Source organism: Phocoena sinus, chromosome 1 (assembly GCF_008692025.1).
Source record: "Phocoena sinus isolate mPhoSin1 chromosome 1, mPhoSin1.pri, whole genome shotgun sequence".
NCBI classification, from domain to species: domain Eukaryota; kingdom Metazoa; phylum Chordata; class Mammalia; order Artiodactyla; family Phocoenidae; genus Phocoena; species Phocoena sinus.
Window position 1 is genome coordinate 123,782,196 of NC_045763.1, and position 23,010 is coordinate 123,805,205.

Here is a 23,010-nt window from a genome sequence, read left to right on the forward strand (position 1 = left end):
AGGAGCGCGCGGCGCTGACCGGCCGGAAGCCACGCCGGGAGGAGGGTCGGGAGCTGGCGCGGGCGCCGTCCCCCGGCGCCGCCGCGGCCCGCTGACATCAGCCGCGCTCCTCCCCTCGCCTCCCAACACCCTCAGCTCCCGGCCGGACCCTCCCTCCTCCCACCACGTGTCCTCCCCGCTCCCTCCCGAGGGGCCGCGCGCACGGGAAGCCGGAGAGACGGAAAGGATGGCGCTGTGACAGCCGGGCCGGAGCCCTCGGCGTCTCCACCGCGGCCCCGGCCCACGCCCCGGCTCTCGGCCCGGCGGTGAGTGCGCGCGGAGGGGCGGGCGGGGCGGGGGCCGGGGGCGGCATGGCCCCTCCCTCGGGCCCCCGGCGGTCGGGCCGCGGCGGGGGCGGGGGGTCCCGAGGCTGCAGCTGCAACTGCCGCCGCCACTGCCTTTGTTGCGGGCCCGCCGGGGAAGGCAGGCGGCGCCGGCCCCGGCCGCTCGGCAGGTGCGCTGGGGCCGGGAGCGGGCCAGGCGGGGAGATGGGTCGGGCCGGGCGCGGGCAGGGGGGCGGCAGGAGCGCTCCCGGCGCGGGGCCGCGGAGAAAGGGAAATGGGACAAGATGGCTGGAGAAACCGGAGCGCGCCCGGGGGCGCGGCAGCGGCGGCGGGCGGGGCGCCGGGCGGGTGGGCGGTGGCGGGGCAGAGGATACCTCTTCGCCTGCACCTTCGCCGCGGGGCGGCGCCCCCATCCCCCCATCTCCCTCCCGGGAGCCGGCGGGGGAGGCCGCGGCCAAGTTCGGGCCCCAGCTCCAGGGATCTGAAGCCTGTTCCACCCGCCCCATACCTATCCTGCCGCATTCGCCCGTCCTTTTTGAAAATATCGAAGGAGCGGACTTTGAACTCCGGAAGGATCTTTTCTTTGGAAGCCCGGGAGGATGCGGCCCACAAGATGCGCGCTCACTCCACACCTAGGAATTGCCCGCGCCCCTAGAGGACAGGAGCGCGGCCCTTTGTACTGGCCTAGGAGCTGGGCGAGAGAATTTGCAGAAGAGAGAGAATTTGCGGCCCAGAGGCAGCGAGTCTTCCCGGTGGCGGTGGGCCCCAGAGCCTGGCCCCAGCTGATTGCTGCACCTTCTTGCGTGTCCAGGCATTACCCCTCACTAAGGATCACCGACTCCTGGGCTTGGAAAGTCGCTTAAGGCAGAACAGTCTTATTTTCTGACCTGGCTTATGGACAGAACCTTTGAGTCTGGGAAACCCAGGTACTCTGGGCCACCCAACCTCCTGATGCTGAACTGGCCCTGTAGGAACAACCCAGTTGAGCGAGTGCTCTATCAGTGTTCTAATGCCTCCATTGAAAGGAAGCCAATACCGCTGTCTTGCTGCCAATTCCATGTTTGGGTGGCACTGGCTGTGAGAAAGTTCTGCCATTTGATGCACTCTTTAAAACCTCTTCCTGGAATGTTTACTCAGTGGCCTGCTCTGCCTTTGGGTCTCTACAGAACCAGTCTGGTCTCTCTTACACAGATAGCTTTTTAAATATTTGAAGGCAGCCAGGTATGCTATCTGCCTGCAACCCTCTTCATATCATAATTAAATATGTCACCTTCCAGCTTCCTGGTGCTTTCCCTGAAACCCTTCCTCCCCAGCCCTGGCCCTGTCCCCTTCCATTGTTGCAGCTGAACTGTGCTTGGGGCTAAAACGGTTTGTGTAGCCTGAGCTGCCCCCATCACAGACTTTAAAGAGTTCACACTAGCACCTGATTTTTCTGAACTGAATCTTGCTTGCAGAGATGGAGTCCACAGCCTACCCTCTCAATTTGACCCTGAAAGAAGAGGAAGAAGAAGAAGAGATTCAGAGCCGGGACCTGGAGGATGGCCCCACAGATATGCAGAAAGTCCGAATCTGCTCAGAGGGCGGATGGGTAAGTAAGAAGGTGTGGAGTCCACACACAGCTGTGAGGGGCAGGCCTGGGAGCCAGGCTTGTATTAAGTCTCTTCCTCAAGCAGACATAGGAAGTAAAAATAGCCTAGCCCAGCCCGGTGTGTTTGCATTCCTGAGAAAACAGTTCTGTGGCTTTAAAAGGCACAGTGAAGAATGGAACTGGTTCTGGGAACAGTCCCTTCAGGCACGCAGCTTCAAGCACACCATCAGGATCGGGAGTCCAAGAGGCCACGACTGTGTCTCTCTCCTGTACCCGTGGATTCCCTATATCCTGCTCAATGCCAGGCGCCTTGTAGACACCAACTAAATCTCTGCTGGCCTAGGTGAAAGAAAAATTGTTCTGGCATTTGTTAAGATGATAAGGAAGACTATTCAGGACTACTGAGATAGGTTTCAAGACTGTCACAATAGGGGAGAGAGATCGGGCTCAGCAAGGGGGGATTTATAGCCAAGGAGCAGAGCGGAGGGCTCAGTGGTTGGAAAATTACCAAGAGGAGACATCCACGGTGGAGGGTTCTTTCTAAACTGACTTTGCAGGATTCTTGCTAAAACTGGTCTGGGCAGACTGAGAACCGGAGGGGGGTGTGTATGTGCCCAAGATAGAGGCCTAGTGGAGAAGAGGGCTCAGAGGAGCCTGGCCAAAGTTTGGGTGAGGAGAGAGTCTTTATCACCTACCGCTGGTTGAAGGGAACCATTTAAACCATTTAAGTAAGTCTTGGGGCACTGAACTGACGTGAGGAGAGCTTTATGGGACGAGGCCAGTTGACACAGGAGAGAGCTGCATTTCCACCTGGTCCTGGATGGAGGAGGGGTTGGGATAGTAGGCAGCAGTGAATAGGGAGCATATCCAAACAGCATAGCGTGATAGAATTAGAGTAAACTTATAAAAGTGTAAATGCAACAGATATTTATAGTCATCGTTATGTACATTATTCACAGTACTTACTGGACTTCATGATAATTGGGCATGAATGGTAAACATTTTAAAGAAGCAACAAAATGACAATGACATTCCTTTTCTCTGCTTAGTTTTCCACTGTGTATGAATGTCATCAGTATACATATCCTTTGTTTCCAGTGAGAGATCTGTATTCATAGAATCATGGTCCTTCCAAACTATCCAGTCCCGCTCCGCTCCCACTGCATGGGGTGCAGCAAGGTTATCTATTTTGCCCCTAGGATACACATGTACGCTGACATTTGTTCTTAAAAACACCTCTTGAGCTGGAACCTTAAAAGTACTGCATTTTGTTGTATGTATGTTATACTTCAATTAAAAATATTTAAAGCAGTATGACACCAGGCTCTGGGTTTTCTCATCTAGCTATGGAGCCTGGATTGCATTTGTCTCCTCAGCCCACCCTGGCCTCCTCCCCAGTTCAGATCCATGCAGCTAGGGAGATTTTGGAGAGCAGGCATCAGTCCTATCTAGCCCTGAGCAAGAACTCATGGCTTTGAGGCTGCATTGGCCAACCGAGAACATCTAGACAGAATGGAGAAGTGCGCAAAGCAGGTGCAGTAGAAGCGCACATAAGAGTGTCTTGGGACAACACAGAGAGGAGCAAGGTGAAGCCCATGCTTGGCTGGGAAAGAAGGAGGTAACCAGAGGAGCTGGAGGAGGGGGACTGGCATGTGTGGCACCCAGGCAGCCTGCCATCCATCTGCAGCTACTGAGCACAGTGCTGGGTGTTATTAAGGCAAGATCCCTAGTCTCGCGGGGGTACTAGTCTTGTGAGGAAGATAGGGAAGTAAATCTAATTAACTGCACAGTATTTGGAGTTCTGTGAGGGAAGTCAGCTCAGGACGTGCTCTCCTGCAGGTTGGAGAACTGGAGAAGGCAGGCAGGGACCTGGTCTGGAGCAGTAGGCAGTTTTGCCCCCAGCCCCATCTCTCCCAGGGACGCCTGGGTGGAGACGTCTTTGGTTGTCATGACTCGGGGTGGGGCTTGGGGAGTGGGAGATCCTACAGGCATCTCCTGGGTAGAGGCCAGGGATGCTGCTACCCATCGGTGATACACAGGACAGCTCCCACAACGAGGAATTATCTGGCCAAGAATGTCAGCCATGCAGAGGTGGGAAAAACCCTTGCTCTAGAGCATTAAAACTAGGGGAAGAAAAGAATCCAATATGTATTTTGGTTGTTGGGGATTGGGTTAGAGTGATCAATAAAAGCTTTTCCAACCAAAGAATCAGGCTGTATATTAGGGTAATATTTCGTGGGAGAACTGGAGTAGAAATCCAATTTCAAGTAGAAAAAAGGGAAAGTGTACTTTGAACCAAGCCTTCGGCCTAGGTGGAACCAGCCAAGGGAAGGGAGGGTCTTGCCCTCCAGGCAGCCAGAAGCAAAAGCACTGGAGAGGAAAGCTCGTGTGTGCAGAGTCCGGAGCAGCTCCTGCAGCTGGAGCCTGCAGTGGAGTCCAGGAGTGGAGGGGATGGGTGAGAGAAGCAGAGGGGGCCAGGGGACCGAGCCAGCCCTGCGGGGGAGTGTGCTGCGCCCAGGAGTCTGAGCTCTCTCCCTAGTAGCTCTGAGGGAGAAGTCCTCGGCTCGTCTTTCTAAGGGACGCTAGGGTTTGCTGCCGCCACCAGGCAGAGGCCACTTGGCCTAAGTGGCCTGCCGAGAAAGCATGGGCTTGGGAGTCCGACTTGCTAACTCTGTGACCTTGGGCAAGATACTTATCAGCCCTGTTTCCTCACCCATAAAACTGGGGTGGTGATCGCCGTATCCCTGTACTATTTAAAGGATTCAATAAGGTAACACATTTAACCACGTAAGAGGGAGTGCCCTACACAGTGCCTGGCATACAGCAGGCGCTCTATCAGTGCACCAGTCCCAGCCCCCTAAGTGCTGTCTTTGCTGGGTGCAGCGAGCCTGGGCAGCGTGTAAGTACTCTAGGACGGTTACCCTTGGAGATAAGCGTTGGAGTGCCAGCTCGTGGGACCGAGTGAGGCAGCACACACAAGCTGAAGGAAGAACACCTGTCTGATGAGTCCTTGACCTTCTGAGGGAAGGGAGGAAGGCGGGGATCGAGGGCCTCTACCTGTGAGGCCAAGCAAGGGTGTCCAGGGGTTGGATGGCGGCTGCCTGATCTCTGAGTTTGGCCCAGGGCTGGCCCTGTTTACCTTCTGCTGTGCTTGGCTAGATAAAAGGCCTCTGTGGAGAGAGGGGAGGCCTGCACAGCAGGGCCTGGCTGAAGGCTTGCTCAATTCTCGCAGAAGGTTGCTGTGAGGAGAATTCCTAAGCCACTGCACGGCGTGCCTCTGGAGCATAATGTGGGCTTGTCTGAGGATCCTCCGGGGCTCAGTCCTAAATGGGAGGAGATGAATCCAGCCTCAGCCTCCAGCTGCCTTCTCACCACTCCAGGGCTGCTGATATATTTACCAGGCCCAGGACATGTTACCTTCTACAAGGATCGATGTGGGTAGCCCCTCTGCAATGACAGCCATAGCCAGTCCTGTGTCCTGTTTTATCAGCAAAGGGAAAGGGCCTATAAATAGGTATGGCCTAGATCTGGAATTTCCTAGGGAGAGAAAAGGCCAAAGCGAGAGTTGTTTAAAAGCCTGGGAAGTGGGATGGGGTGGGATGGAAAATTCCTGGCTGCCTGGCTTTCCAGATTGATGAAGTCTGAGCGCAGCCCAGAGACCAGTTCGTTTGTACCTCCTGGTATTTTACAGTAGGGATTCTTGTCCATTCTTACTCCAAAGAGTAAGTTCAGTCTTGTGACAGATACATTTTAACGATTATTTGAAACTATTCCAAGCGGAATAAGAGAAGGGAAGTCTAGGGGTTATTTGCTTAAATCTTTGATTCAGGAACACATTTTTAAGGGATTACTACCTACAGGAAGTGTTCTAGGCTTAGGGAAACAAAACGGAATAAGCCCAGGTTCTGCCCTCAGTGAGCCAATATTCCAGTGGAAGAAGCAGACAGGTAAGCCAAGAGGACTCTGCAGTGTGATAAGTGCCACCAGAGCCTTCAGCCCAGGGCGTCACAGGGCACACAGCCTGGGTTGGGACCAGCTTCCCGGGGAACAGGATGTCTGGGTTGAGTCTTGGAAGGTGGGTGGGTGTCAGCCAGGCCAAGAATGGGGAGGACCTCAGAGGCAGCAGAGCATGTGCGGAGACACAGAGGGTGCGAGGATGGTTTGTTCAGGGAACTGCAGCAGCTGAGTACCGCTGAGCGTGTGCGGGGTGGGAGCGGAGGCCTGCCAGCTGGTGACCTGGGAGGCCCCTCTGCCCTCTGCGAGGGCGGGAGCCTTGAAGTCAGACAGTGCTGTGTCCCACCCTCAACCCTGCCGGTATTGGCTGTGTGACTTCGGGCCAGGAACGGGGCTGCTCTGAGCCAGTTTCCTCCTTAATTAAATGGGGCTGTGGGGGGAATAAGGGAAGCAGTTACAGGGCCTTTCCTAGGAGGTTCTCCCTGTGTGGAAGGGGCTGTGAGCGGGGGGGAGGGACGAGGTGGGCTCCGTGCGTAAGGAAGAAGGGCCAGGAGATCTAGATGATTGATGGCCCGGGGCCTGAAGAAGCTGCAGGTGGTGCAGACACTGAACTTTTCTAAGCAGATGGAAAACAGTACTCTGATCCCCCAGGCCCTAGATTGAGCTATGGGGGGTAGCTGTGAAAGCAGCAGCCCAGATCCCTTACCATTGAATACGACGAACTTTGGAGTAGGATTCTTAATGACTGAAGGAAAACACATAGTAAAAAGAAAAGCAGAGAGTTGAACAAGAGGGGGTCCGTCTGGGTGGCTTGGCTGCGTTTGGCTGCTCAGGCACCCCCATCCCACTGGCCCGTGGGGATGGGGAGGTAGGTGAGCCGGGAGCGGGCAGTAGAGCGCTCTTCTCTGGCCTTAGGGCTTCCTGCTGCGGGTCTAGGCACGGAAGCAAAGCAGTCTGCTCTAGTATCTCGTTACATAAATTGAAGCTCTGATTAGCCCTTCTGTCCTCCTCCTCGTGGATTGGAAAATCCACGGCTGAAGCCCCTTCTCTCACTGGCCCCTCCCTGGCAGTGTTGGGTTCTGAGTCAGAAACCGGGGCTAGTGCCCTGCAAATGGAGACTAGTGCCCAGGAGGCCCCCAGCACCCTCCTGGGCTGAGGATCTGTGACCAAGGGAGAGAGCAGGGTCGTGTTGGTGGGGCAGCTGTCTCGGGGTGTTTCCTCGAGCGTGGTTGGTTCTGGCTCTGGATGGGGGCTGAGCCGTGATCGGCTCTCCCTGCTGTATGTGAGGATCCAGTGTCTCCCAACCAGCACGGGGGACTTTTCTTCTCACGGTGCTGCTCTCCTTATCTGTGGATGCCGGGGGAGGAAAGCACTCAGCAGGGCACGGGAGACCTTGTTTTTGTCTTGGTGTTGCTTCTCAGAGGAGCCGTGCGACTCAGGAGAGACGTTTCCCCGGGCCCAAGCCCTCGCCTGTGAGATGCGGGTGTGTGATCTGTGTCTGCATGTGCCTACTAGTCGTTGAGAAAGGCCTGTTCACTGTTGCAGGTGCCAGCCCTATTCGATGAGGTGGCCATATATTTTTCCGATGAGGAGTGGGACGTTTTGACGGAGCAGCAAAAGGCCCTGTACCGGGAGGTCATGAGGATGAATTATGAAACTGTCCTGTCCCTGGGTAAAGCTTTGTTTTCCTTTGTCTCCTAGAAGCTCTGAGCCCAGAGAATTGTTTCCACGTCTCTCTTCTCTGGTGTATCCAACATCCCTCTCTCCTGAACTTGGAGTCTGTCCCCTCAATGCCTGTGCCCATTTAATTTCCTGTTTTTGATTTAGGCAGGATATACATATTGTGTCCTTCTACTCAGCAGCTTGTGCCAGCTCTCAGAACCATCCTCATTCAACCCAGGCATTCTCATCAAAAAAAGAAAAAATAAGACATAATCTAAGAAATGTCACCATGGGTCTGGGCCTGTGCTTCATATGTTCCTTAGGAGGGAAGGCAGGCCTCATTGTTACCCTGTCAGCCTTAGAAGCTTGGGGACATATCCTCAAAGAATCCTTGCTCCCTTCCCAGCATTGATATCCATATTATTGGAATGTAACCGTATTATTAGAATGTAACCATTTGGAGGGATCTCCCCATTTGCTCATATGGGTACCAGAGTGCTCATTAGATCCGTGGCTGCACCCACCCACTTCCCTGCTAAATGCAGTTCCTTTTTGTTGTTGCTAGTACATTAGCAGAGATTCATAAATTCCCTTGGACAGACCTATTTCCCATCATATTTTTTCTTTAAGTATCCCCGAGCCCTTTCCCCCCACCTTTCATAAATCTGCATATTGAGAAGACTGTGGTGGGGTGGGAGTGGAGGGGAGGGTTTCTTAAGTATTATAAAGTACTTATTTTGGCAGTGTTCCAAGACAGTAACACACAGCTGTTACCTGTTCTATTTCCTATAAACAGAATTCCCATTCCCTAAGCCCGACATGATCACTCGGTTGGAAAGGGAGGAGGAGTCTCAGAATTCTGACGAATGGCAGTTCCAGGGAGGAACCTTTGCAGGTACTATGATTAACCCAATTCAACATCCATCCAATGGGAGAATAATGAAGATGAATTTTAAGTTTCCGGGTACATTCTGTGGGGTATTTAAGAGTAAGGCAAGGTTGTGAGGCAGAAAGATTATGGGCTTTGGAGTTTCAGAATCTCCTTTCCTATGCTATGTGACCTTAGGCGACTTCATCCACCTCTCTGAGCCTCCATTTCTTCACCTGTCGACTGTCAGTAATAAGTCTCAACATGCACCTTTGTATGCAGGTGAACCAAAATGAAGTTTGTGTGGCTTTGGTCCAGCACACATCCTGGGTGCCTCGGTGGCACACCACACACCTCTGAAAACTAAGGAAAATAGTGTGACGAAGCATGCATCCAGGGTTATTTACTTGGCTTCCTGTCTCCTTAATCTTGGATAGAAAAAGCAATAGCAGCTGTAGTACATACTTGAGCAAATATGTCTAAAGAAGCACTCAGTCTTTCATCAAGAAATATAGTTAGAGGGCAGGAGTTGGAAAAATACAGCTTCCCAACAGCCTGAGTGGTTTGATTTGTCTTCTCTCTATAAGTAATAGTTTAAAATGCTGTATTTCATTGATTCCAAGACACGTTTTTCCCTCATCACTTTAACATCTCTGCAGTTGAGAATGCCTCTTAAAATTGATGGCATGCTATAGTTTCACTAGTAGCTTTTTTTTTTCTTAACGGCATATAATGGTGCATCTTGCGATTGATGGCATCTTAGTTTTGGTGAGATATGGTAATTTCCGTGAGTCGTATTCAACTTCTGTGGCCACCTTCTAAACAGAAACATACAGTGAAACCCAGTTCTGACATTGGTATGCAAGAACCATACTTCTGCCTTATAAGCTTAACTTTCCTAAGTGTGGTATTGCTATAGATTTCCTTGGTTTAAGGGATATGATTCAGCCCATGATGATACAAATTCTGTAATATTATGTGGTGATATGGGTTATAATTGGCTTCTCGTCCAGGTAAAGGTTATTTTGACCCAAGCATGGCCCACACAGTTAGTATGTGATCCAAGCTTGTTGCCTGTATTCAGTTTCCAACTCTGCCACTTTGTAGCTCAGCCACCTTGATGCATTAATTTCTCTAGACTCACGTGCAAAGAAGAAATAAACAGTTATTGTGAGAATTAGATGTGGTAATCCATGGGAATTGGCACGGGGGTAAGGACTTCGTAAGTGTTATCTGTTAATAGAGCTACTGCTTCTAGTGAGTTTGAGATTAAGGTATTCTTGGTATTTCGACCAAAAAAAGAAAAAAAAAAAAATCAGGGAATGAGCCAGAAATCATTTTACTTACGGGCACTATCTTTGCCCCTCCCTGTCTGTCTGCCAGAAAATGAAGAATCTGACGTGAAGCCCCCAGATTGGGTGGGCCCGATGAACACGGCCTCCCAGTTTCCGCAGCCTCAGCACCTGGACAGCTATAGCCTCCGTCTGCCTCGGGACATCACAGAGCTGCCCGAGTGGGGCGAGGGGTACCCCTTCTACATGGCCGTGGGCTTCCCCGGGTACGACCTCTCGGCAGACGACCTGGCCGGGAAGTTTCAGTTCAGCCGGGGCATGCGCCGCAGTTACGACGCGGGGTTCAAGTTAATGGTGGTGGAGTACGCCGAGAGCACCAACAACTGCCAGGCGGCCAAGCAGTTCGGGGTGCTGGAAAAAAACGTCCGTGACTGGCGCAAAGTGAAGCCGCAGCTGCAGAACGCCCACGCCATGCGGCGCGCCTTCCGGGGCCCCAAAAACGGGCGCTTCGCCCTGGTGGACCAGCGCGTGGCCGAGTACGTTCGATACATGCAGGCCAAAGGGGACCCCATCACCAGGGAGGCCATGCAGCTGAAAGCTCTGGAGATTGCCCAGGAGATGAACATTCCGGAGAAGGGGTTCAAGGCCAGCCTGGGCTGGTGTCGAAGAATGATGCGAAGGTATGACTTGTCTCTGCGGCATAAGGTACCGGTGCCCCAGCAGCTGCCGGAAGACCTGACCGAGAAGCTCGTCACCTACCAGCGGAGCGTCCTGGCTCTGCGCAGGGCACACGACTACCAGGTGGCTCAGATGGGAAATGCTGACGAGACGCCCATTTGCTTAGAGGTGCCCTCGAGGGTGACTGTGGACAACCGGGGTGAAAAGCCCGTCTTGGTCAAGACGCCAGGCAGGGAGAAACTGAAAATCACCGCCATGCTTGGTGTCTTGGCAGATGGGAGGAAGTTACCTCCGTACATCATTCTGAGGGGCACATACATCCCCCCCGGGAAGTTCCCCAGTGGCATGGAAATCCGTTGTCACCGGTACGGATGGATGACGGAGGACTTGATGCAGGACTGGTTGGAAGTGGTGTGGAGGCGGAGAACCGGTGCAGTGCCCAAGCAGCGAGGGATGCTGATCCTCAACGGCTTCCGGGGCCACGCCACTGATTCGGTGAAGAGCTCCATGGAAAGCATGAACACTGACATGGTCATCATCCCAGGGGGCCTGACCTCGCAGCTGCAGGTGTTGGATGTGGTGGTCTACAAACCCCTGAATGACAGTGTCCGGGCCCAGTACTCCAACTGGCTCCTGGCGGGGAACCTGGCACTGAGCCCCACGGGGAACGCCAAGAAGCCGCCCCTCGGCCTCTTTCTGGAGTGGGTCATGGTGGCATGGAATAGCATCTCAAGCGAATCCATTGTCCAGGGGTTCAAGAAGTGCCACATCTCCAGCAACTTGGAGGACGAGGATGACGTCCTGTGGGAAATCGAGAGCGAGCTGCCAGGAGGAGGGGAACCGCCCAAAGAGTGCGACACTGAGAGCCTGACAGAGAGCAACTGAGGGAAAGCCAAGGTAAGCAGTCGGGAGGAACCGCCCAGCGCCTACCCTGAGGGACGTGTTGGGTTCCACAGACACCTTTTCTCTTGCCATTATTTTCCTCCGTTTCCGAGAACTCTTCGAGCCCACAGTGCAGTGCTGTAGGTAACAGGACATCGGCATTTTCACCTTTACGTGAAACTGGTTGCTTGGCTTATTTCGTGGGTACTTTGTATAATGCATGAAGTGAACAAGGAGTGAGCTCCCAGAACTTAACCTGAGAGCTGTAATTATCGCTGAAATTATTTGGGCCTGAAAGAGCATAGTCTGACACGGCCCCGATAAGAAAAAGTTTTGTCTGCAAAACCAAAATTTTTCTTCCCCTTATAAATCGTGCTGAACATTTAGGGCCAGTGTGTGTACCTGATTCACTTGGAGCGGCCGTGCTCGCCTGTAGGGCTGGGACGTAAGGACGCATGTGCCTTCGGACTGTGTACCCTAGGCCTCGGGTCTCCGTCCTGGGGTGGTCTGCAGTAGCCCAGTGGGGAAGGAAAGAAATAGCTTAATGCCTGCTTCTCCCTGGGAGTTCAAAAGTGTGTTTTAAACCATCATCTTATTCTCATGACATTCACATGGAGTGAACAATTATAATAATTTCACAGACGTTTGAAGGGTGATATTTTTAAATTGAAACTGCACCAAAAAAAAAAAAACCAGAATGCTTATCTCGGACTACAGTGAGTAAAGTCTAAAGACTAAGGACCACAGGCCCGAGAATTTTCAGTTGAGTATAGAAGGGCAACAGCTTTAAAAGGAAGTGGGAGGCTTCCCTGGTGGCACAGTGGTTGAGAGTCCGCCTGCCGATGCAGGGGACGCGGGTTCGTTTCCCGGTCCGGGAAGATCCCACATGCTGCGGAGCGGCTGGGCCCTTGAGCCATGGCCGCTGAGCCTCCGCATCCGGAGCCTGTGCTCCGCGGCAGGAGAGGCCACAACAGTGAGAGGCCCGCGTACCGCAAAAAAAAAAAAAAAAAAAAAAAAAAAAAAGGAAGTGGGGAGTGGGGGGCCACCAGATACCACTAGTGCACTAGTGGAGTGAGCCTCCCCACCCAGACCCCTTGAGAGAGAGTGAACGACCATCTACAGTGGGCAGCATACAGAGAGAACAGACATTTCATTTACCTTCTTGTTCTCGTTTCCCTAATTGTCAGTTCATTTGTTCCTCCAGACAGTGTTTAATATGAAGACAGCACTCCTTTTACAGAGGACCTAAAAGTATCTTGACGGTTTTTCTTTCCTTTAAAATATAATTAGGTATTTCCGTCCTACTTGCTTCTTTCTCCAAATGAAATGCTAAGAGAAATCTTCTGTTCCACTGCCCCCCTTCATGCTGTGTAAGTTGAAGAGTGACTTATGTCTCCTTCCCTGCCCCCAAATCAAACTGTACTCCTAACATTGAACCGCAGTGTTATTCTGAGACCCCTAGAATTACAGAGACAAGAAGTTCTTACTATTACAGTCGAAATCACGAAAATTGCTTTTTCCCCTCATGTTCCCTTATTCTTCCACTCCGTGAATTCAGCCTCCCTTTTCTGCCAATCATTACACTGCCTCCACTGGATATCAGACTTTGAATTATAGTGACTTTTTATCCTTTTTACCTTCCCGCCCCCCCTTGTTAGATAACATTTTTGTGCATTTTTTATTTTCTAAGCTATTTGCTACCCAAAGGACTGGATCAAAAACCGCCAGAGGGCTTCCCTGGTGGCGCAGTGGTTGAGAGTCCGCCTGCCAACGCAGGGGACACGAGTTCGTACCCCGGTCTGGGAAGATCACACATGCCGCAGAGCGGCTAGGCCCGTGAGCCATGGCAGCTGGGCCTGCGCGTCCAGAGCTTGTGCTCCGCAACGGGAGAGGCCTCAACAGTGAGGCCCGCGTACCGCAAAAAAAAAAAAAACCGCCAGAAGAGGAAAGGGAAAAAAACAATGCCGGGCTACAGCTACGAACGTAGGCATTTATGTCCGATCCCAGCCACGAGCTTCGGCTCATCTTGACAGCCACAGTTCTCTGTACAGCTGCCCTGTTTTTGAGCTGAGGAAGTGCCAGAAGTAGACAGGGATTCTCATCGAACAAGACATTTTGGAGGTGACGTGGGCATAAAACGGACTCTTTTCATCTGTTTGGAAATCTGACTAATCTGTTCTTGAAAAGTTATACCATGTCTAAAATCCAAGGGTTATTAACTCACACTTAGGTTCTCTCTGTTTTCCAGCAAATGAACTGTATTTGGAACAGCTGAGGAGGAAAATCCTCAAGAAGATTTCCTCGCAGCATAGGTACACAGGGAGCAGCAGGAGAAGGCCATGGGGCTCAGAACAGCCCGGGTCTGGACAGCAGCCTGAGCATCCTGTCTTGGGACACTGCCCACCCTCGCCCCACGTCCATGAGGTGTCAGAAAAGTCTAGGACCCTTCACTTCGTCAGAGACATGATTAGAAAAGAAACTGCTTCTGCCTCATTTCTTGTTTTAGAGATTACTCCATGTGTCCATCAAAAGAAACCTGTAGATAGGAATGAACAAAGGTATTTCCTGGAGAAGAGGCCATTTGTTCAGCGCCAATAAGAGACTCATCATACGGGCCCAACTCCACTGGTATTCTTTCTGTGGAGGAAACCTCAAGTCAATGTTTTTTCTTCTGCCTTTAAAAATGCTTCCATCAGTAGAACCTGTCCCCAAACAGGTCAAGACTGCAGAGAAGGCTTTGTAGAAATGGTCATTTATGTACACCTGCTACTTACACATTCCTCTTTTGGAAAAATGAGATGCTAATAACAACAACAAAATTCAGACGTACTGGCCTGGTGCCAGCAGATGGCTTTTCTGTAGACAAACTAGGTTAGTGTGGAAGATACAGATTAAAATAAACTATGCCGTTTCATTTATCTTCCCAATCTGGTTGGCAGCTAGACTTTTTCTAGGGTCTCATTTAATGGCCCTGTTTTTCATTATTATTATATTTAATGATAGGGTAGCATTTAGTACACAAGCTCTTCTGTTTCTCAGGCTGCCTGCAAAAGTCACCATAAATTATCTGCTGTCTACATGGTACAAAGCTCAGTGACTCATCTGATACTTGTTTTGTTAATTCCAATTCCTTTAATGTTTTTATCGCAAGGGTGGTGAGAGGGCGTGGGTCTTTAGCCACAGCTGTTTGAAGACTTCTATCCTGCAGAAATAGGTGGGAGGTCTTTGAATTTTTACACTAAAGTAATGTGCATTCCCACATACGTTGAGTGTTATGAAAACATTCCTTCAAAGCTACCTGTGCTACGAAAAATATGCCAGAACCTCATAGACAAAGCCATTGTTAGAAATGTCATTCCAATGTCAGATCTGGTTAACAGGTTACCATAACCACTTTTCCTTCCTGTAGACCCAGCTCATTTGTATATTATACTGTTCTTGGCATTTTGAAACACCTATTTCTACTCAGGTACTCATTTTCCTATTAGTGATTCACCTTCCTCATTTTTTAAAACCAGTTTTCCTCTAAGAGGGGAAATTTCACTTAACTTCTGATATCTGAATAACTTTCAATGTTTGAATCATTTCCCCATTTGCTCTTACCTGTACTGTATTCTTTGTCATCTCAAACGGCATCTAAATCCAGCTACTTTTCATTCCAGAAGTTTTCATTCCCACCAATTACGCTTAATTTATCCTCCACTATCCTGGTTCCTGGCCCTTTCCTCTTTATGTCCTATTTTACTTGCTTTGGGAGCTTAAAGGATTTTATAAGACCTAAGTTTTGGTTCCTGCATTGGAGCCATAGTTGTCTTGCAGGGAAGAGTAGAAAATGGGTTCAACTCCTGTTTCATTCTACCAACACCTCCTTGAGTCTCATCGTCAGCTGATAGATGATGCCTTACAGGTTGCTTAGCACTGGAACTTCCCTAGAGGAATGGCTCTACTGTCAGGGTTTTTCTGGGCTCATTCTTCCACTGACTTTATTATGATCTATGCCTAACAGAGCCCCAGTACAACTATTTTGCAGAATGGCTATTACCCTAGAGTTACTATAGCACATATTGAGACATAGTTGTACTCCCCAGTAGATAGGAACTGACTCCGACAATAAACTTTGATAATAAAGACAATAGGCTCTGGTGGTTTTATTTATTATCTGCTAGCCTTGTGAAAAGTCACATTTCAAACTCTTCATTTACACTTTATTCTCCACTCAGTTTGGTACCAATATATTACACCCTTGAAATAAAAAAGTCTGTTCATGGGATGGCAGTGTAAGTAATGTCGGTGTCTTTAAAGACAAATGTTACATGTGGTTTTAAACTGGCTTTTAAAGGTGGGGGAAAGGGCCCTGGCAAAAATAGCTTTTTCCCTCAATCAGTCATGTTTTGGATGCTCATAGGAAAAATCACACGAAGGAAATTCATAAAGGGATATTAATTTTAAAAGGATGGAAACATGTAGCTTGATGAACAGAAAACTTGTGTCCTGTTTTCATAAATTTCTCTCAAAATGAAAGTATGATGAACCTATATGCCCTTTCATGGTGTGCTTTTAGTCTTGACAATTTACCATGCCCGTAGATTCAATTAAATATTAATCTACTCTCCAAGAATAATCTAGACATTTTTCCTTTTTTAAACCGTGAGAATTAAATGCTGAACCAATCTGTTGGCCACAGCATCTAAGTCTGACCCCGAAAACCAAGCTTCCTTACCATTATTCAGACTGGAGGCATTCTGGTCTGAGTCAAACGACATGAGGAAACAGGTATTTACCTACGGTCAAAGTGAGCAATCATTTAGAAGACGCTTCATGAAATTCGATCAGGAACGTCGTGATCACGTCAGACAATGGGAGAAGTGTCGGAGAAATTATGTGCTTGGTTGATCCCAGCAATGGGTGACAGGGGATAAGAATGTGTGCTAAGCCAGCACTCTGGTACCTGGTAGAAAATAAGGTGGGCCTTATCAAACCTGGTTTTGCACAATGATACACCTACAGCTAAAAGACAATTACTGAAATCCCTACAGGAAAACTAAGCTCTGTTCTAAGCCCGAAATTATCTGGTTTCTAGTAGCTTTTTTCCTCTTTGAAATAGTTATTTTTCTAAATGATGCTTGATAATAAGCACTCATGATTTCTTAAGAACCTAATTATAGAAAAGACTGCACTCAGGATCCCACAGTTGACCACGGTGCTACAGCTGGAGGCCACCTTTGGTGGAACAAGGCATTTGAACTCTGGCTCTCTTGAAAAATCCTAAGTATCACTCTATCTACCTGCCTGCCTTGCCCTCAACCCAATCTCTCCACTGTACAAAATGATGCTTGAGGGAAACTGGCATGGAAAGTAGATCTTGGAGTGTAGGCCCGAAACTTGGAGGCAAAAAGAGTCCTGGTGTCCTGTGGTCCCACCAGAGTAGGCAACTAGGGACTTAGGCCAGGTCCTACGGAGTAGTGAGGAATTTTTCTGTTTGGAGGTCCCTCTGCTATACAGATTTCTATGGAACCTGCCACTGCAGTGGGCAGCAGGGCATGTCTGAGGCTTCTAGCTGCCTCTCCATCTATGGAACACATGAAATTTAACACATACTTAGCATTAAGACTCAGATACATGGATAGGCCAAGCCAAAACCACTATATGCAATTAGATACCAGTTCAAATTCTTACAAACCCTAAAAATTCTTGAGTTATTGAAAACTCTAAAGGACTTTCCAGACTTGTGCCAAGAACTGAAACTAGGCTGTTTATTTTTTCTTTTTAGTCTTAACCTACATATCACAAGAGGAAGAAATGACATGCCTTAATTGGAACCTGCTTTTAATCTTTCTCATGTAGTACGTTCTTTTGAAAAGTCTCTGCTAAGATCTCAGAAAGCAAGGTTCTTCATATTTCTGTAAAAGGTGGTATTCTTTATATGTTTACTTTAATAAACAAAAAAAGTTTTCTCCCAAAAGGTTTATTCGTCGCATTTAAAGTACAAAACCAAATACACAGATCCAGATATTGAACCATATATACATATCTATACATATATTATTCAGACCTACGTAAACCCATCTGTACATTCTAATGTATCCACCAATAACATCTCTTGAATAAAAAGCAACATATCTCTAAACAAACAAACAGTTATTAGTAACACTGCCATTTGAAAGTATAGAAAAAGATATTTCATAGGAATAGGAGAATTACCAAGTATAAATCCAATATGTTCACATGGACTCCTATAGGAATAATTAAAAGATGAACCTGCCAAAGTCTTTGGGCATTAACAACTCTATAAAAGAAACGAGTTATGAGAAGATATTTTATAAGGTTAATTACATTCTAAGAGATTGTTTTGATTTGGTTTTTAATTTAAAGAAAGGACTTTATTTTCTCTAATAGCACAGCATTTCTAAGTCTTATTTTCTATGGAGTTGGAATGAATCTTTAGGCAACTACGTATACCTGTTAAAAATTAAACTGGTCACAAAAAAAAATATATATATATATATATATATATATATATATATATATATATATATATATAAAACTGGTCACTAAAAATGATAACCGACTTTTAACACTGTGTTAAAAGCACAGTTCTTTCTTCAGGAGGAAAGCAGAAATTTTAGACTTGCCAGATACAGAATACGTGATGTCTCCAAACACAGAGATGTCCTGCTGATCGTGGGGACTAAGTTATAACAGCTTCTTTGTTCTAGGATGTCACCTACCTCACATGCAGACCACAGGATACGAGGCCTCAGATGCCTAAACAGCACCATTCCGGGCACAGAACTCTCTCAGTGCCTATTCCCATAACTGGGAACACACACACACATACATACAGAGATGCGGGTCATTATTAAAATCAGATTTATTAATGGCTTCACAGTAGCAACACAAAATGTACTATCACCTTTCCATAGGAAAGGTTATATTTACTCTACACACTTCAGTCTTGAAATGTGGCCCCCAAAAGCATTCAATTCCCAATCATCAGTGAATTTGCTGAGGGTCCCACACCCTCCAATCCCAATTCAGCAGAGCAAGAGCCCCTCCTTGGCTGCCAAGCGCTGGCAGTGGACTTTGTCTTGCTGCAGCTCTTCATGATTTGGATGCCAGAGCTTCATAATGATCCTTTCAATGTTGAGAGCATATACAGTGTGTGTAGGAATGACTTCCCTGTGTACCTGGGATTGAAAACATATCAGCACGTCTCCCATTATACTTCAGTATACTTATTTTTCCAACACAGAAAATGAAAGTAAGATCTGTGTCAACAAAACACTCACACAAAAGACACACAAACCTGTACGTTTTAAGCCAGAACCTAATTAATCCCAAATCAGATAACAAGAAAACAAGGAAATCACAAGGCTCTGAGATAGAAATAAGGGGACAAGGAGATTTTTTTTCTTTCACTGGGGAGGTGAGAGATGCAGGAGGTAAGTTAGGAAGGACTCTTGAGCCGGGGGTTTGAAAGATTAGGTTACTATTAATGGCTTTAATAACAAACAACAGAAACTGAAAAACAAAAGCCAGGAAATGGAAAAGCTAGTGAATATCTTTGTAGACTTGAAGAAACTTTGAGCCTATCCATAAATCCAGGTAAACCTTAAGGAGCCAAGAGTTACCTGCAAAGCTTCAAAAAGGTCGTACATGTTCACTGGAGGCAAAGTCGTGGGTAGCGTGTCCCCCGAGCACGCCAGCAGGAGTGCAGCCTGCTGCTCAGCATCGTCAGGAGGCAGGTGCGACGCTGGATTCTGACCAGCACAAGGAGCAGAAAAGGCTGGAGGGCTGGAAGCAAAATGTTTCAGAAATATTCCCAGTAAGTAAGATGGAAACAACTGAACAAACGGAATAGGGATGGGCTGCTAGAATACTTCCTATAAAATATATCTCAACGTGAATCAGAAATCCAGTTATCTTTCAGCCAGTGTATACACAAGTAGTCTATAATTTTAATTTTTAAAGGCAGCCTATCTGTTGGGCTGGAAATAAAATGCAGTGCAACTGCATTTACCCTTCTCCCTCCACAGTGCTAAAATACTAAGTCAGGATACTGAGTCAAAATTGTTCCCTGCCCTTGAAGAGCTTCTAGTTGGAAAAAAGTAACAGACCTTCATTAAAGGAAAATGAAATTGGAAACAACCAACCTGGAGAGGAAGGTAGATGATACTGGAGACAACAGGATCAAAAATAACAAGAAAAGAAAATAAAGCACAAAAAAAGCAACAGGCAAAAATGGAGGGTGGAGAAAATTCATCCAGATCTTGCCAATTTCCCAAAATAGAACCCAGATATAACATCAGCTGGGAAGTCAGACATAATTTTTGTATCGTAATACAGTAGGAGATAACCTATGCAATTCTGGAGAACACGCAGGTGAAACAACAGTGAGGAGGGAACTAGAACGAAAACACAAGTGGAGCGCGAGCGTGGGCTCCGGCAGCAGACAAAGGCAGCGCTGATAGAGAAACAAGCGGCCGACGGTGAGATAGGAGCCTCACAGGGACAGGCTGGCAGGGGGAGAGGGCAGCTGGAGGCCCAGCAGGGTCACACACCGCTCCAGTGCTCGCCCGCTACGAGGGGCCACTCTTTTACTCTTTTTGGTTTGTTTTTCTCTAGAGAAGAATGACTCACAAATGAGAACAAATAATCCCAAACAGATATGCCTGAATGAGATTGAGAAAGTAAATCCTCACCTATGGCAATCTAAATAGTGAACCCAGTTTAAGCCAGTGATCTTCAAGATGAGCCCTGTGAGCCGTCTCAAGGTCTTCGGGGCCATGAAACAGGCACCAGCACCATGCCCTCCCCATGGTGTCAGCACTATCTGCTCTCTTCAACTCCCTGCTCGGCTTTCCCACCCCACACCCCTCCTCCTCCTGCCTTCCCTGCCCATTACTTCTTCCCCAGCGTCACTCCTGCCAGCCTTCCCAATCACACTTTTTTCTCTGAAGTTTTATCTCCCTTGTCATCTCTTTACCTCTCTTCTCCCTGAAAAGGGACAACACAGGGATGAAGGTAATCCAGGTCATCTCAGAGGGATGACTCAGAATATCAGAGAGGTCCTGGGAGCCCACAGTGGAGTGCAGACAGAGAGGTTCCAGAGATCAGAGCTGAGAGACCAGAACTGCACAAGAGGATGCCAAGAGCAACCTGACGACACCCAGCACAGGCCGCTATCTTGAGCTACAGCTAAAAAAAGCCAGAAAAGGACCTGGAGAGACACCTACTGCTCCTCCTCCCACCATCAAGAAACCCAACCTTGACCCAACAAGCACAGGCCACGTTCCTGAGTGAGAGCCGGCCCACTCCCCCCACCAGTCAGGTGATAACCCCTCAGGAACCATCCAGACGCACTGCCCCAGGGAACTACTCCACTGTACTTCGGAAAGTGGGGGGCACTCACTTTAAACCACACGCAGCGGCCAAACTCTACAACTTCACTCCTAACATAAAGAGTACCATACGAATTCACTGGTTATCATGCAAGGATGCAAGAAAATAAAACCATACTGCTCTCAGAGGTACCTTAGACGCACAGAGCCCCAGTAACCAACTTTAACAGTGGTCTATTACCGAAGAGTAGTGTAACCAATTAGGAAGGATGGATGCAAAGATCACAAGAAACTTCACATACCTTTCTATTAAGTTGTTGTAAGCTACTACACTGTTCTTCAGGTATGGCTGTGGGGTCACATTACTACCAAAGGCATATTTAAAATGACCATCACGTAATCGATAAGCTTTCCTTCTTGACACAACTGATGTCAATATATCTTTAAGGTGATTCTGTAAAAACAAGAAAAAAAAGAGAAAAATAGCATGAACTCCCCTTTAAAAGCAAACCATAAAACTTCCTTTGACCAAAAAATGTTTATTGGCATTTAGTGGATGGAGATGTGAGACAGGCAAACAAGTGCTGAAACCAGACGAATATTCACGAAACAGCCACAGAGCCATACATACCAGGGTACGAGGGTACAGAAAAGAGCAAAGGGAGACATGCTATTTTTATTTAGTTCTATTTAGGATGGGCTTGTTCTACTTTAAAATTTATTAAAGTTTTTATATCTCTGAATTGGCTCCTCTCCCTCAAAAATGATGTTCAGATAGCTTTAAATAAAAGTACAAAAATAAGTAATTCTTTTAAGCAGCAAACTACCTTGAAGCTTGGTTTAAAATGGTACAAAATGTTTCACCATCAGGAACATATTGGTTACAGTGCCCAATCTACTAAAATCCTTGCATAAAAAGAACCTTGGCTCTCTCAAAAGCCACATAAACAAAAGATATATAGGAAATAAACAGAAAGTTAGGTATTTAATATCTCTTCGCCCTTGTGGAAGCCAAGTACCTAAGAGAGGGTCAGAGAATGTCTGCGAAAATAGAGACAGAACCAGTCCCAGCCTACCCTTATTAACAGGGGTGCTGGGGTCAGGGATGATGTTTCAGTTCTACCAATAAGATCAGCTCATGTCAGGACTTCATGGTACAACTTATGATTCAATGTTTATAACTTCTTGAGAAAGCTATTATAATCTCTGAGGTACCGGCAAGGAAACGGAGGCCCGGAGAATTGAAAGGAATGACCCAGCGTCACCGGTCAGTACCTGTGCACTCTAGACCCCAGTGTATGTTCTGTCGAGTAACTAAATGAGTAAAATGAATGAATGAAAGAGTGTGCTGAGACGAGAATCCCACAGTTCAGATGCCAAGTCTAATAATGCTCTTCAAACGCCATACCACAGCAACATCAAGTGATTTTAATCTTTAGGATTCTCAATCTCTCTTTTTTTTTTTTTTTTTTTGCTTAAAAACTGTCCCCTTGTTGAGAAATTAAACATCCAAAGTGTTATGCAGGTAACCTTTCTGAAAAGTTTAGTCTGTTAACTGAAGGCAATTGTTTGGATTGTGATGTTTCTCCCCTCAAAAGAAAACAACTTTCAATGATGACAATTCTGAGATCAGAGTCACATTTTAGTTCTTTTCTTGCAGTACCAGCTTTGAATGACTCACACAAGCTCGTCACATTCAACCTGTAAGAGTGTTTCTGCCACCAGCAAACCAACCTCCACTGCATAGACCACAGCTGAGACAGCCTCCTCGGTGACGTTGTCCAGCCCATGCTCATAAGCAGTCACTATCATTCTCCCTTCAAGCTGACCCCGAGTGGGAAGCATCATTGTGTGGGAACAAAGTTTCAAGTCATCATCATCTTGGGGATCCTTGGCCACAAACTGCTGGGCTCCTGAGAGAGGATTCTGAGGCTGGAATCTATGCTATGGGCAAGAAAACTTTTCAAAATTATTCATTATGTGGCAAGTAATAAGACACAAACAAAAGTGACCTATGAATTGGACCTGAGATCCCACAAATTAATGCCACCAAAACTATACCACAAGAGTTAAAAAAAAAAAAAAAAGTAACTCATGCACAACTAATCACAGATTCACACCCATTACATAGTAATAATGAAGACATGAGTTATGGGGGATAACAGTACTATGCATAGCAGTTTATTCTATTCAGTTAATACCTCGGTAATCACAGAATATATGGCTCTGTGCTAAAAACAACAACTGGGGAGAAGGAGAAGATATAAAACTATTTTCAAACAAGTCAGAGTATTTTAAGTATACTTGTAAGTAAGCAGATTCTGAAAATAAAAATATATAATTAATGCTTAAGAAAAGCCCTAAAAAAACCTAGCTAACCAATATAACAGATCTAATAACAAATATTCCAAGATAATGTAGG

The 23,010-nt window shown here is 47.6% G+C and overlaps 2 protein-coding genes across 8 annotated transcripts in view; one reads left to right on the forward strand and one right to left on the reverse strand.

Moving 5' to 3' along the window:
• Window positions 1-15,380, forward strand: POGK (pogo transposable element derived with KRAB domain). 6 transcript variants are annotated; one of them, XR_004350691.1, is made up of 7 exons: window positions 1-305; window positions 1,778-1,911; window positions 7,411-7,537; window positions 8,324-8,422; window positions 9,779-11,262; window positions 12,538-12,617; window positions 13,496-14,320. XR_004350691.1 is itself a non-coding variant. In XM_032637190.1 (6 exons), exons 2-5 carry the CDS (start codon window positions 1,780-1,782, stop codon window positions 11,248-11,250), a joined length of 1,830 nt encoding a protein of 609 aa, XP_032493081.1. In that variant the 5' UTR covers window positions 2-305; window positions 1,778-1,779; the 3' UTR covers window positions 11,251-11,262; window positions 13,496-15,377. The 6 variants fall into 6 exon arrangements, 5 of the variants coding, with proteins under 5 accessions (XP_032493081.1, XP_032493092.1, XP_032493115.1 ...); XM_032637190.1 differs by lacking the exon at window positions 12,538-12,617 and having other exon boundaries at window positions 2-305; window positions 13,496-15,377; XM_032637201.1 differs by lacking the exons at window positions 1-305; window positions 12,538-12,617 and adding an exon at window positions 448-493 and having other exon boundaries at window positions 13,496-15,380.
• The window catches only part of TADA1 (transcriptional adaptor 1), an 18,402-nt gene continuing 10,388 nt past the window's right edge, over window positions 14,997-23,010 (reverse strand). The window contains exons 5-8 of one of the 2 annotated variants that reach the window (XM_032637255.1): window positions 22,323-22,532; window positions 20,891-21,042; window positions 18,879-19,041; window positions 14,997-16,195 (exon numbers count right to left, since the gene is read on the reverse strand). In XM_032637255.1, coding sequence (XP_032493146.1) covers window positions 16,097-16,195; window positions 18,879-19,041; window positions 20,891-21,042; window positions 22,323-22,532 — 624 coding nt within the window. In that variant the 3' untranslated portion in view covers window positions 14,997-16,096. Of the gene's footprint in view, window positions 16,196-18,094; window positions 18,435-18,878; window positions 19,042-20,890; window positions 21,043-22,322; window positions 22,533-23,010 lie in introns of those variants that run through there. The other variant, XM_032637246.1, reaches the window with a different exon arrangement.